The following is a 15,148-nucleotide window of genomic DNA, read 5'->3' as shown; positions in this document are numbered from 1 at the left end:
TTGCAGATTGCTAGGTAAGCTCTCAGTCGCTAGCCGCGAGCGACTGGTGTCCATACCCGGCGTGTGACAGTGGGATCTCGCAAGGCTTTCCCCATCAAATGTCCAAGTAGAGTGTTGGTGCGCAGGAAGCGCAGGCGGATGTTGGTGGCATTGGTGAAGTCCCGCAGCACGGGGGAGTAGGAGAAGTTCATCGCTCCAGGACGGCCGTTCACCAGCGACACCACAATCTGCGAAGTAATAAATACATCGAAGAAAGTAAAGGGAAATAAATACACATTAAGATGCAAAATTAAACTAATAGAAGCAAGCTTTTCAACCTTCCAATAGATTGCTCCACAATGTTGTGTTAGTAATGCTGTGTGATGCTGCCACGACCATGTGCTCAAGCTCTTTGCCAAGTTATGAATTAGTGGTGGGACAAAATATCAATATGATGACATCGATACTGTATCCTTCTCAAGTGCTTGGGTGTTTTCATTCTGCTGCATCGATATTGTCACATACTACATGTCATGACAGACTTCCAATCTCGGCAGTGTTTTTTTAGCAAATCTCCTGTTAGCTTCCTAATCCATTCACAAGAGCAGGAAAATACACAAGCACAAAAACACAAGCACATCAACTGTCAGAAAAATGAGCAAGTAAAGTTAGTTCCAGAAGATGGTGGATGGCGCAACTGAGCATTGCTGTGTGCCAATTTGCACCGGTTCGTGTCGTTCTGATAGAGAAATATACGAGCAAAATTGTATCATGTTTAAAGTTTCTTTTAATTTGGGCATGCCTAGACGTTTGGGTGCGTATTCAGAGCCCGCAAACGCCTGTGCGCAAAGGTGTCGGCCGTTTGGGCGGAGGGCTTTTGAAGTCCACAGTTATCACTTTGAAGCAAGGGGGCGAACAGATGGAAGAAGGCTAGACTCAGTCACAAAGTGGGAATAAACAATTTGGGAACCAAGTGTTGTAAAACATCAAAAAACGGTTTGGGATTGGGTGTCGCGCCCAGACGCTCATTTGTCATCTGCGAAGTCTGCAACGTGCTGATTCGTTCTAGACCAGACTGAAAGGTATCTGTGGTTCAAAGCTTAAACCAAGGTAATTAGATCACTACCAAAGGGCCGGACCGGGGGTGTGCTATGCAAATATCGGGGGCAGTGTTTTTCTTGTATTTTGCAAATGTAAACAATAAAAGTCTGACTGGAGGACAAGGAACTCTAAGTATGATCACGGGGCGACTACCGTCGTTCGCCCTCAGAGATCCTCTTCCGCCAATAAGAAAGACAATCTTCTCTGTGTGTCGAGTCATTTGTTTAACTTTGTCCGAGTAAAAAACTCTGACATGTTCTAAGAACAAAGTCCACTCCTTGGATCCCTTGAAGTCCCATCTGTTGTGGCCAATACTGTCATGCTTCAGTCTGGCTTTCTCTTTATTACTTCAAATTCAATGATGTTTCCAGCTATCGAGGAACTCTCAGTGATGTGTGTGGTGCGACAGCTCTGTTTGGGCAGAGGAGGATTTCTTTGTTGAGCCACAACAAAACAAAAGTAAGAAATATTTGTCTAATTAATTCATTAACTTCATACAACATTTTATTACCGTATTGGCCCGAATATAAGACGGCCCTGATTATAGGAAGAATCCCTCTTTTTCAAGACTTGAGTTTGAAAAGACTTTTTGAACACCAAATTAATTAAGTGCAATCACATTCGTAAATGAATGGCTTCTGGTTTTTGAAATGTAAATTACATCATAACTTCTCCTCAGCTGCCAGTTATCCTGGCCGATCTTCAACCCACTTTTCTCCAGATTGTTGCTACGTTTTCTTATCTCTTCTCTTATTTTCTTCTCTTTTCTTTCTGACCACGATTTTTATTTTTCTTCTTCGTGCTACCGCTATTTTTATTTTTATTCTTCGTGACAGGGGTTCACTTTGGCCTGGGGAGTCAGGTTCAGCATTCACTTCAATGATATCAGGCGCCATCTAGCGTCGTGAATGGGTATAATGTCTAGACCCCGAATATAAGACGACCCCCACTTTTTCAGTCTTATTTCAATGCAAAAACCACCGTCTTATATTCGGGCCAATACGGTATTTTAGAAGGGATCATATGTGCGGTAACACACGGCAGCAGCAGCGGAGGCAGAACTCGCTCGACCACCGAGGCAACGTGAGCTAGCGAGAGCCAACCAGCGTGAGCGAACGAACGGTTTTGTTCTGAACTCCAGCGGCGGTCGACCCTTTGGGCTCAGCACAAGCATCTGGAGCCACCACTTGGAGCCAACTGGCACAACAGTGAACCCGGCAGTAGCAGTCAAAGAATTTACTCGACTACCGTGGGTGTATTCCCCGGGGAAGCTAAAAAACCCACTACACGTCATCAACATCCGGGTTGGCAGCAAAGCCCACTGGACACGTCAACAACAAGCTGACAGCCGGCTAGCAACAAAGCCCGAAAGGTGCCTCCAAAACAGAAACAAGATGCAAAGCAGGACGAAGAATTGATGACCCTCATGCAAGTCAATGAAATACTCCTGCAACAAAAAGAGCAGCAACAACAAAATCACTTTAAAGCACATACAGTATTTCAAAGTGCCGGCCCGCGGGCACTTTTCAGTGGACCCTGGGATGATATTGATTTATTATTAGAACCAGCCCGCGGACCGCAGCAAGCCGGGAGCCCGCAGATCTTTTACACGCAACAATACTACATTTCCCACAATGCAACGGCCGGCCGCTTTATTTCAATATTTATTAATGCAGCAGTCGTTCGCATAGCAGTGACGTTAGCTTGCAGATACCCATCAAAAATGGCAAAACGGAAGGTGGACACTGAGAACTGGGGGTTTCAAACAAGGTGGGAGTCGGAGTACATGTTCAGGGACGTAGCTGGAAAACCTGTGTGTCTTCTGTGCGGAGAAAGTGTGGCGGTATTGAAAGAGTGTAATCTGAGACAACATCATGAAACGAAACACGCGAACAAAAACAAGAATATGGACATGGAGGGGGATTTAATGAAAAACTGTATACCGTATTTTCACAACTATAAGGCGCCATTAAAAGTCTTAAATTTTCTCCATAATGGACAGGACGCTTTATAATGCGGAGCATCTAGTGTATGCGCCGAGTTCCAAAGCCTGACTGAGAGCACTTCTGGCCGACACGCTGTTTATACAGAGAAAAGGCGACAGGCATGCGGAAGTCTGCCAATGAGTGAAGGGTGGGCGTGTACGAGGACGCTAAAGGCACGTCCCTGGCAGGTACCAGTCGCCAATGAGTGAAGGGTGAGCGTGTAAGAGGATGCTAAAGGCACGCCCCTAACATGCCGTATGTTTAAGATGGCGTCTGTTTTACCATGCCTGGCTGCGCCCAGTAATACAGTGCGTTTTGTGTATGTGTCAAATACAGAAATAGCACCCGTTACTGAGACTGCGCCCAACAATACGGTGCGCCGAATGGTCGTGAAAATACGGTACTTAAAGTTTGTGACGAAGTTTGCCTTTTTAAACGTGAGCCTGAGCATAAACGCAATCGCCTCGTGAGTAGAGCAGTTGTCCATTTATCTAAAAGAGCAGCTTGTGAAAAACAGAAAAGATGTCATCGCATATTCCTTGGCTGTGGATGAGAACGCTGAAGTTTCTGACGTTGCCCAGTTGTCAATTTTCATCCGCGGAGTGGACTCTAGCCTAAGCGTGACAGGAGTTTTTGGCTTTACATCCTATGCATGAAAAAGATATGGCAGTGGGTGCTGCGCAGTTTGCCGACCGTTTCTTCCCCCGACACAGTGGCCCAGCTGCGCATCCAGGCTGATCAAATGTTGTGGAAAGTTTGGCAGACATCACACAGAGGTCGACTTACTGCTGAACACCTTCACTCAATTTTGAGGAATTGCTCACTGTATGTTACTTCTCCTTGAAGTGTTGTTTTTGGTTAATACATTTTTGCACTTTATTTTATTGAATTTAAATCCAATTATGTTTTAAAAAATATGTTATTCGAGTAAATGATCGAAAATTGCTATTATTATTTGTTTTTCTTGTCAGTAAAAGAGAACACATGGGCTATTGATGGGATTGGCTGGCAACCGGTTCAGGGTGTCCCCCGCCTACTGCCCGAAGACGGCTGGGATAGGCTCCAGCGCCCCCCGCGACCCCAGTGAGATAAAGCGGTTCGGAAAATGGATGGATGGATGGAGGGATGGTGCCTTGAATAATACCGGCTTCTTTCATTCATGTTATGGGTATTTTTATACAAAGGAAATTAGCTTTTTGTCCCTGTTGAAAATTAAAGTTTACTGACAGAGCCATAAGAAAATGTTGCTTTATTTATCTGATCATATTGGAATGTATTTGTTAGGTTTTCAGTCAATTAACTTTGGTTCAATAAACTACATGCGGTCATTTTTCAATTTTTCAATGAACATTCGATCAGTCCGGTCCTCGGCTTGGAGCAAAATTTTTTTAGCTGGCTCTCCGTCCATTTGACTTTGACACCCCTGCTTTAAAGGATTTGTCAAGATGATACTTGACACAACAAACACACGACTTGATAGCCTTTCTAGGGAAGTACAAGAACTTAAAACCAGTATCAACTTCACCCAAAAGGAGGTAGATGACATTAAAAAACAGCTCATGAATGAAACTGACCACGGTAAAAACATTCAGACTGAAATATATAAAATATGTGACAGTCTGTTCATATTAACTGATAAGATGGATTACTTAGAGGGACAATCAAAAAGAAACAACTTAATAATTGATGGAATTGAGGAAACACAAGGAGAAACATGGACCGAAACAGAGCAGAAAGTGCAAAAAATCCTCAAGGATCAACTGCAGGTAAAGGAGACAATTGAGGTGGAAAGAGTTCACCGAACAGGAAGGCATGAATCAGGAAGACCTCCACCAAGGCCAGTGGTGGTGAAATTTGAAAAATATAAGGACAAAACAATGATTCTACAGAGAGCAAAATATTTAAAATGCACCAAAATTTACATTAATGAAGACTATACAGATGTCGTGCGCCAAAAAAGAAAAGAGCTGCTCCCAAAACTAAAAGCAGCACGTGAAAGAGGGGAAATTGCCTACTTGAGGCACGACAAACTCATTGTCCACCCCCGCACCAGGACTCCAAGACAACAGCCTCGAGTTCAACACGCATACTGAGAACTGATCACCACCAGACAAAAAAACCTTGACTCTCTCTAGTGATATTGGAAATACACAACAAAAACATGGACTTCAAAACCTTTGATTATGCTGACCACAAGACATTCGACCCTGAGAACAACTTGGATCCGGACAATAATTTCTTCAATCATAATCACACCATCATAAACTCCAAGTAGTATACAGACGAAGAATTTAACACAAATGTAGAACTGGAAAATACACTTTCAGTGATTCACTTAAGGAGTAGAAGTCTCAATAAAAACTTCACAAAAATCCAAGAATACTTGACTACATTCAATAAATTTAAAATAATTGCCATATCAGAAACTTGGCTTGACGATGAAAAAACAAGTGAAATGAAAATTGAAGGATATGAAATGTTTGCAACTAATAGGGAAAGCAAAAAAGGAGGGGGGGGGGGGGGGGTCGCAATATTTGTAGACAAAGCTCTACGATACAGTTACATCGAGAGCCTCACAAACACAACAGAGAATCTAATGGAATGCCTAACCATTGAAATACACATTAACAAGGCATCTAATGTCATCATAAGCTGCATTTATAGGACACCAGGATCTTGTCTAGAGACATTTAATTAAAAAACTGGCAGATATGCTCAGTGATTCCAATGATAAGAAAACACGAATGATATGTGGCGACTTTAACATCGACTTATTAAACCCAAATGGACATAAAAAAACAATAGACAAGTCAACTGATTGCTTTAATATTGATATGACAATAATAAAACAGATTATCGAATTTGTAGTGCGACCTTTCACGCACATATGCAACCTGTCATTCAAAGCTGGTATCTTTCCATCAAAAATGAAAACAGCAAAAGTCATTACAATTTTTAACAGTGGAGAAAGGCATCTGTTTACAAATTATAGACCAATATCACTGCTACCACAATTCTCAAAAATATTAGAAAAACTATTTTCTTCCAGACTTGATAACTTCATACAAAACTATGTGTTATTAAGTGAAAATCAATATGGCTTCAGAGAAAAACGGACTACCTCAATGGCACTTATGGAGCTTGTGGAAGCAATCGCCACGAATATAGATAAAGAATTTACTGTTGGGATTTTCTAGATCTAAAAAAAGCTATCGGGATCCTCCACAAAACTAAGGATGTGTTAAATAAAAGATCTTTGTACAAATGATACTACTCATTATTACTTCCATAATAAATTCTATGACCTGGTTGACTTTAAAATCGCCCAATTAATGTACAAAGCACACAATAACCTCCTTTGCCAAAACATCCAGAAGCTTTGTGAAATTAGAGAAAGGTGTGATAATTTAAGGGGTACTAACCTATACAAAAAATTCAAAACAAGAAGAAGGAGTGTATCAGTAATAGGTGTCAATCTGTGAAATAAGTTCGAAACGGAATGAGTAAATCGCTTGTCGAGTTCAAAAACAAATTCAAAAGATTAGTACAAAAAAACGACACAAATCAGAGTTAAGCTGATAAATTTGATATATCTATAACATATAGTAATGCATCAGAATTACATTGATCAACTTATCAAATGTATTAATGAAATGTAGTATTTATTATGAATATGAGAAAATGGATATAAAAATATGCAAGAGTGAGTATGTATATACAAACTGAGAGCTGTATAGAGAGATAAGTACAGTGCACATAAGGATAAAAGCATTGATGATATGTTGATTTTTCCTTTATTTTGTATTGAAAAAGGATCAACTCATATGTTGCTACATAACAAGGGGTAGGACTAGATACGTTTCTTACTTCCTCCTACTCCTTTGAACATAGAATTGTGATGATGACTGTTGTTTCCTTTTCCTTTTTACAAATTTTGCTTGCTTTCACTTTTGTCAATTTGTTGTTGTATTGTGTTTTATATGTTCAATAAAAATAAACAAACAAGCATGGAAAGGTTGTGGGGGATTCGAGTTGGCAGTGTAGGTTGTTTCGAGATGATATTGATGTGTATGGGGATACAACATTTGATTATTATATGAACACCGTATAAGTCAGCAACCGGTTCAGCGTATACCCCGCCGACTGCCCGAAGACAGCTGGGATAGGCTCCAACACTCATGCGGGCAAGCTCGGAGGACATATTAATTACAGCGTGTGTCCGTGCGTGTATAGCCAGCAAATGACATCGCAGACATGGCGTGGTCTGCTGCATTTCCAGATATAGTTTGCTGCTTGAACATTGTAGAGCTCTTCAAGTCATAAAGGTAGAAGTTGAGCTCAAACTACAATAGTACATGGACCGACACACAAAAACATAAATGTATGCTTTGCGAGAGTGGCTAAAAATGTTTTTTTCATCTGCTGTCACTTAAATGTCTGTCTGTCTTGGCCTCAATTTTCAGGGTTGCCCACAACCTCACCACGTCTATGAATCTAGCAACAAAATAATCACATTCTCACGCTTGACCTCTTGTGAATTCCAGTAGGGCTGCACCATAAATATCAGACCTATATGGTTGAAATGACCATTTGCCTTGGTGGAAGTCTTTTGCTTGATCTGAAAAAATGTTTACTGAGCTCAATGAATGAAGAAATATGTCACCTCTCCATTTTCCAAAGGAACAATTCGGGAATATTCGGTGGTGCAAACGATGTCGTTGTCGTTGTAGATCCTCTCGATGGTTTGCTGTCCAAAGCGCTCGATGCAGTCTCGCTTGGAGGCTACACACACACACACACACACACGTGCACACAAACACTTTTAATTGAAATGTATGTTGTTTTTCCAGAATATTTCTTCCCCTTATACCCTCAACACATTAAGTTTATTTTTAAAATTTTCGTCTGCATTTCAATGCAGATGTATAATGAGGTGAGAACGATCTTATAAACACTATCTGGGTTTTCTGATCATTCACTTCCGATGTCAACATGGCGTTTTCTTGTCTCTGTGCAATTAATTAATAAGGTTCCTCTAAGTGTATCAATGGTACTGCTTTGGGTTATTGTCTTTGGCAAATGTGCATAATTACAGCACTGCTGGAGATGCATCGATGGAAACATTGCACATTACAGTGTATATCCATCCATTTTCTAATCCACTTATCATGAGGGTCGTGGATGTGCTGGAGCCTATCCCAGCTGTCTTTGGATTGTAGGCGCGGCATACCACGAAAAGGTTGCCAGCCAATCGCAGGGGACACAGAGACGAACAACCACTCACACTCACACCTAGGGACAATTTGGAGTGTTCAATCAGCCTGCCATGCATGTTTTTGGAATGTGGGGGGAAACCGGAGTACCCAGAGAAAACCCATGCAAACTCCACACAGGGAGGCCGGAGCTGGAATCAAACCCATGACCTCTGCACTGTGAGGCAGTCCACCGTGTCTCCTTCAAAGGGTACACTCTTTGAAAATTAGTTTCAGTCGCAAATATTTTAAATAGTATAATTACTTTTGGAAGTTTTATTTTATTTTGTCCATATCCATGTCATAGTTTTTCTTCTTTTCATTGTTACTATTATTTATTCTTACATGTACCACTTATATTGCGGTACATTTTTCGACCATGTCACTCAGTCCTATATAGTAGTTCACTGTTTAGTTTGTTGCCATTTGTCCAATAAAATCACTGAGCGTGCAACCGGTGGCTGTGCCTGTTCTTGACCACCGCAGAGGGATTACAATTCGTTCTCATCCGTGCTCGTCTTGGTTGACATCTGCTCTGATCAATAGTCATCATCAATAGTACTTACAGGAGAAGTACTGCCATGGCTGGTACGTCTGACCGAAGTCCACCGACCTTTCCAGAACCCACAGGTCTGGACGCGGAGAGTTGGCAAACTTGATGAGCACGTAGGCCACATGGAAGAGCTGCATAGACACAAATCAAGAACGTTATCAGTGACATCATCCTCATCCTGACAAGCATGCCAATGGGCTGCAGATGCTCCACACGTCGTCGTTGAGATGTCATCGGGCACAAGTGACATGTGACATAAGAAGCAATATTCCTTCCATGTTTAACGAAACATTTAATTTCTTAGACATGTCAACTTGTGCACCAAATTTTGTCGATCGGTGACACTAGTTGGGGGTTCTTTTTTTTTTTCTAGCTGTTGAAGGGGCACTAGAATGGGTTTTCGTTCTTTGAGTTGTGGAAACCTGAAATCCCTTTTCACTGGTATACCAAAGCTTGCAACATTTAACTTTTTGGGCATGTTGAGGCTCAAAAAAGGCTATTAATACAGTATATGTTATTTAATCATCCATTTTCTAGAACGCTTATCGTGTTCAAACTCACCGGGAGCCATTGCCTAATTTTGCCCACTTCAGCCGACTATACCTTGACTCTGCATTTCACGTTAGCCATTAACATTAGCTTCTCCATCTTCTCATGTTCTTTCTTCTTGCTCTGTGTTGCATGCTAAGGAACTCCGCGTCCACCTCTCATGAACGCGCTATTTGGTAGAAAGGTAGCTTGTTTGTCGCTTACTGGGAGTAAAGAGCTGCATGGTGCAGAGCAAGCTGGCTTAGTGCCAAGTATTCTCAAGCAGCTGCAAAAGAAAGGACTTCCGGGAGTATGGGTAACAGTGTGATGTTCGACCCTTTTTTTTTTTTAATTACCTTGGAGCTGGTTACAGTGGCATGTTGCTGATTGGTAAGCTTGGGGATACTAGCCTTCAAAAAACAAAACAAAACAAAAGAAAAATGCAGCTCTGCCAAACACAAAATCACGTCGGAGATCGCAATTTCAATCCCAAAGCAAGATATCATTCAGCACTATGCTGCACTTCAGTGAATGGGCGCAATCCAAGAAATGGGCTTAAAATGGGAACACAACATCCTGCATGAAAAAACAAATGGTGTTAGTTGACTTAAATGGCTATGAATGTGTGAAATTAAACATTCAGGCTCAATTACAGTATTAACCTGACGCCTGTGTCAAAGATGGGCTTAAGCCTTCTATGCAATAACGATGGCTGAGAGGATGCACAGCGGCACCATCTGACAGTTTCTTTTCCCCCAAGTACCGGTTATTATGAATTGTGGGAGCACATTGTTTTTGACCCCTACATTTCACTACTGTAGAGGTCCCGTTACTTCAAGCAACACTTGTGTATCTTAGGGCAGGGGGCGGATCGTCTCACTGAGCTCAGTCAAGTACAAAAATGAGTGAACACAAAACTTTCTGCTGCAAAACTAATATAAATCATTTTAGAAGTAAATTTGCAATGCCCGGAACCATATTTTAGCCACTTCTGTGTTCGTCACACGGACATTTACAAAGGCCGGACTAAATCACTCAATCGGTTATGAACAGTTTGTTGAGGTGACGAGGGGACAGATTAAACACTGGACAATGCCGCAATTGCTCGGAGGGAGGCTTTGACAGAGGGCAATGTTCATATGTGAGAATATTGATGAATGTTTACCGGTACTTGTTAAAAAATGTCATTTGTTAAATCTGGGATTAGTGTTTCTTTGGATCGTCCTCCCTCCGCCTGTCAGTGCCCCCTGCCCACCTCAGCACTATGGGAGCCAGAGCCTTCAGTCGCGCTGCTCCAAAGCTCTGGAACAATCTACCTCCGGACCTCCAAAACTGTACACCTCTCTCCACTTTCAAGTCCCGTCCAAAAACACACCTGTTCAGGACTGCCTACAACACATTATTCTCCTATTGCCTCTGTTTTGTGATTTTATGTCCTGTTTTCAAACAATATTTCTCTTATTTATTTTTACATTGTATTGTCTGTACAGTGTCCTTGGGTGGCATGAAAGGCGCTTTTAAATCAAATATTGTCGAAAGTACCTTTACAAAAAATGTCCTTTTATTAGTTTTTACCATATTTTCTGCACGATGAGGCACATCTTCAATGAATGGCCTGTTTTAAAACTGTTTTCATACATAGGGCGCACTGCATTATCAGGCGCAAAGAATAGAAGCTACAATAGTGGCTGCAGTTGTGCTATACATCCACTAGATAGAGCTACGCTAAAGGAAATATACTACAATGCAATACAGCTTTATTTTTTAGAGCAGTGGTTCTTAACCTGGGTTCGATGAAACCTCAGGGGTTCGGTGAATCGGTCTCAGGGGTTCGACGGAGCCTCTGCCATGGAGGTTAAGACACACCCGACTCAACATGTCGATTAGTTATGACATGCCCGCTTGGTCATCACTGGCTGCAGATTATCACATTACATTGCTTGTCCAATCAGTGCTGTGGGAAATTTAGTTTGCTCAGGAGTCAAAGTATGACTTTTGTGATAATATGTCCATCCATCCATCCATCCATTTTCTGAGCTGCTTTATCCTCACAAGGGTCGCGGGGGTGCTGGAGCCTTTCCCAGCCATCGAGGCGGGGGACACCCTGAACCGGTTGTCAGCCAAATGCAGCGTGATAGTATGTCGTGTGATTTTAAAAAAGACAAATGTTTTTATACATGCTAACTATGTCGAGCAAAAAAGTATATTGGTCAGACGAATATGCACACCATGGATTCACATGCATCACGGACCCTGATGGGACTCAGCGTCCTATCTGCATGATTTGTCACGCCAAGTTGAGCAACTCTAGTCTCGCACCGGCAAAACTGAAGGAACACGTCTTGAAACACTAATCCCACTCCTGGATGACTGAGCTTCTCAACTTATCTCTAAGGGAGAGCCCGGACACCCTGCGGAGAAAACTCATTTCGGCCGCTTGTATCTGGGATCTCGTTCTTTCGGTCACGACCCATAGCTCGTGACCATAGATGAGGGTTGGGACGTAGATCGACTAGTAAATTGAGAGCTTCGCCCTTTCGCTCAGCTCCTTCTTTACCACAACAGACCGATACAACATCTGCATCACAGCAGACGCTGCACCGATCCGCCTGTCGATCTCTCGCTCCCTCCTGCCCTCACTCGTGAACAAGACCCCAAGATACTTAAACTCCTCCACTTGGGGCAAGATCTCCTCCCCGACCCGGAAAGGGCACTCCACCCTTTTCCGACGGAGGACCACGGTTTCAGATTTGGAGGTGCTGATCTTCATCCCAACCGCTTCACACTCAGCTGCGAAATGCTCCAGTGAGAGTTGGAGAGCCCTGCTTGAAGGAGCCAACAGTACCACATCATCTGCAAAAAGCAGAGATGCAATACTGAGGCCACCAAAACGGACCCCCTCAACGCTTCGGCTGCGCCTAGAAATTCTGTCCATAAAGGTGATGGTTTGGTTTGTTTATTGAACATAAAACATATAGAGTAATAATTTGACGAAAAAATAAAGTAAATAAAATAGTAAAAAGGAAAGAGAAATCAGTCATCATTCAATACAGTTATTATGTTCAAGGGAGTAGGAAGAAGTAAAAAAAACGTATCTAGTTATGTGTTTATATTTAATAAATCGTTTTTATATCAATCAGAAAAGAAAGAAAGTAAGAAGAAAGAAGTCTCCATTAAGGCTCCTACTTTACCCTTAACAGTGATATTTTTACAACTTTTGGTTTGTATCGGGATTTTATACATACACACCCTGGCACTCTTGTGTCAATTTTCTCTTGTATTCATAATGGCTATTTCCATACCTTTCTCTATTTATCAACTTAGTTCTGATTTATCATTATATTTAATGTTTAGAATTTATCATTTTAACTCTGATTAATGTAGGTTGTTTGTACTATTTTTTAAAATTTGTTTTTGAACTCAGCAAGCGATTTACTCATTTTCAGGTCCGTTTCGAAATTATTCCACAGATTAACACCTTTGATAGATACACTTCTTTGCTTGATGTTTGTTCTTGTTTTAAGTTTTTTGAATAAGTTGGTACCTCTTAAATCATAGCTGCTTTCTCGAATTTCGAAAAACTTCAGAATGTTTTGGCAGAGCAGGTTATTGTGTGCTTTGTACATTAATTGGGCAATTTTAAAGTCAACCAGGTCATAAAATTTCATCGTATTTAATTTGATAAATAGTGGATTTGTGGGTTCCGTATATTTTGATCTATTAATAATTCGAATTGCTTTTTTTTGTAGTTTTAGAATTGCGAGTGTGTTTGTTTTGCAGGCATTTCCCCATATTTCCACACAGTAGGTCATATATGGTAATAATAATGAAGAATATAATGTGTACAAAGATCTCTTAATTAGCACTTCCTTGGTTTTGTAGAGGATCCCTATGATTTTGGCTATTTTTCTTTTTACGTTATCGATATGTGGCTTCCAACATAGTTTTGAGTCTATTACTAATCCGAGAAACATGGTTTCATACGCTCTTTCTGTCTCAATTGAGTTTACCATAATTTTAGCTTGGTGTTTGATTGGTCTTGTGCCAAAAACAATTAACTTCGATTTTTTTCAGGTTAAGTGACGATTTATTTCTGTCGAACCAGTTTTTTAATTTGTTTAATTTGTTTTCTACGGTTGTCAGGAGCTGTTTCAGATTTATTCCAGAACAGTAGAAAGTTGTATCATCAGCAAATAGGACACATTTAAATTGTTTTGAAACCTTGCAGATATCATTTATATATAAGATGAATAGTTTTGGACCAAGCACTGACCCCTGAGGAACTCCATGAGTGATTTTCAGTTGATTTGCCTTTTTATTGTTGAGCTGCACGTACTAATATCTGTTTTCTAAATAACTTTTTATCCATTTATAAGCTGCACCTCTAATGCCATATCTTTCTAGTTTTTTCAATAATATACTGTGATCTATTGTGTCAAAAGCTTTTTTTAGATCTAGGAAAACCCCAACAGTAAATTCTTTGTTGTCTATATTAGTGGCTATTGCTTCCACAAACTGCATAACTGCTATTGAGGTGGTCCGTTTTTCCCTGAAGCCATATTGATTCTCACTTAACAGAATCTGTGACAAAGGGCAGCCTTGGCGGAGAGTCCAACCCTCACTGGAAACGATTCCGACTTATTGCCGGCAATGCGAACCAAACTCTGACATCGGCAGTATAGGGACCGAACAGCCCGTATCAGGGAGCTCGGTACCACATACTCCCGAAGCACCCCCCACAGAACTCCCCGAGGGACACGGTCAAACGCCTTCTCCAAGTCCACAAAACACATGTAGACTGGTTGGGTGAGTTCCCACGTACCCTCGAGGACCCTAAGGGTGTAGAGCTGGTCCACAGTTCCACGGCCGGGACGAAAACCACACTGCTCAACCTCAATCTGAGGCTCGACTTCCTGACGGACCCTCCTCTCCAACACCCTTGAATAGACCTTACCAGGGAGGCTGAGGAGTGTGATCCCTCTGTAGTTGGAACACACCCTCCGGTCCCCCTTTTTAAAAAGAGGGACCACCACCCCGGTCTGCCAATCCAGAGGCACTCTCCCCGATGACCACGCGATGCTGCAGAGGCGTGTCAACCAGGACAGCCCCACAGCATCCAGAGCCTTGAGGAACTCCGGGCGGATCTCATCTACCCCTGGGGCCTTGCCACCAAGGAGCTTTTTAACCACATCGGTGACTTCAACCAGAGAGATAGGAGAGCCCAACTCAGGGTCCTCAGACTCTGCTTCCTCCAAGGAAGGCGTGTTGGTGGAGTTGAGGAGGTCTTCTAAGTACCCTGCCCACCGGTTCACAATGTCCCGAGTCGAAGTCAGCAGCGCCCCATCCCCACTGTACACAGTGTTAGTGGTGCACTGCTTCCCCCTCCTGAGACGTCGGATGGTGGACCAGAATTTCCTCGAAGCCGTCCGGAAGTTGGCTTCCATGGCCTCACCGAACTCTTCCCACGCTCGGGTTTTTGCCTCGGCGACCACCGAAGCTGCTTCCGCTGAGCCAGTCGATACCCGTCAGCTGCCTCTGGGGTCCCACAGGCCATAAAGGCCCGATAGGACTCCTTCTTCAGCTTGTCGGCATCCCTTACTGCTGGTGTCAACCAGCGAGTACGGGGATTGCCGCCACGACAGGCACCAACCACCTTACGGCCCCACTCAGATTGGCCGCCTCAACAATAGAGGCGTGGAACATGGTCCATTCGGACTCAATGTCCCCCGCATCTCCCGGGACATGGGAAA

The 15,148-nt window shown here is 42.3% G+C and overlaps 1 protein-coding gene and 1 pseudogene across 2 annotated transcripts in view; one reads left to right on the top strand and one right to left on the bottom strand.

The window, feature by feature from the left end:
- lama5 (laminin, alpha 5) overlaps positions 1–15,148 on the bottom strand; it is a 163,865-nt gene that overhangs the window by 103,007 nt on the left and 45,710 nt on the right. For both annotated transcript variants that reach the window (XM_086127741.1, XM_086127749.1), the window contains exons 3-5: positions 8,884–9,001; positions 7,729–7,847; positions 57–227 (exon numbers count right to left, since the gene is read on the bottom strand). In XM_086127741.1, coding sequence (XP_085983867.1) covers positions 57–227; positions 7,729–7,847; positions 8,884–9,001 — 408 coding nt within the window. The remainder of the gene's footprint in view (positions 1–56; positions 228–7,728; positions 7,848–8,883; positions 9,002–15,148) is intronic.
- Positions 14,475–15,148, top strand: part of LOC147211501 (uncharacterized) — a 1,744-nt pseudogene continuing 1,070 nt past the window's right edge.

Source organism: Hippocampus guttulatus, chromosome 1 (assembly GCF_054856545.1).
Source record: "Hippocampus guttulatus isolate MCC_2025c chromosome 1, RoL_Hgut_1.0, whole genome shotgun sequence".
Taxonomy (NCBI): Eukaryota; Metazoa; Chordata; class Actinopteri; order Syngnathiformes; family Syngnathidae; genus Hippocampus; species Hippocampus guttulatus.
This window is presented reverse-complemented; position numbering and strand designations above follow the sequence as displayed.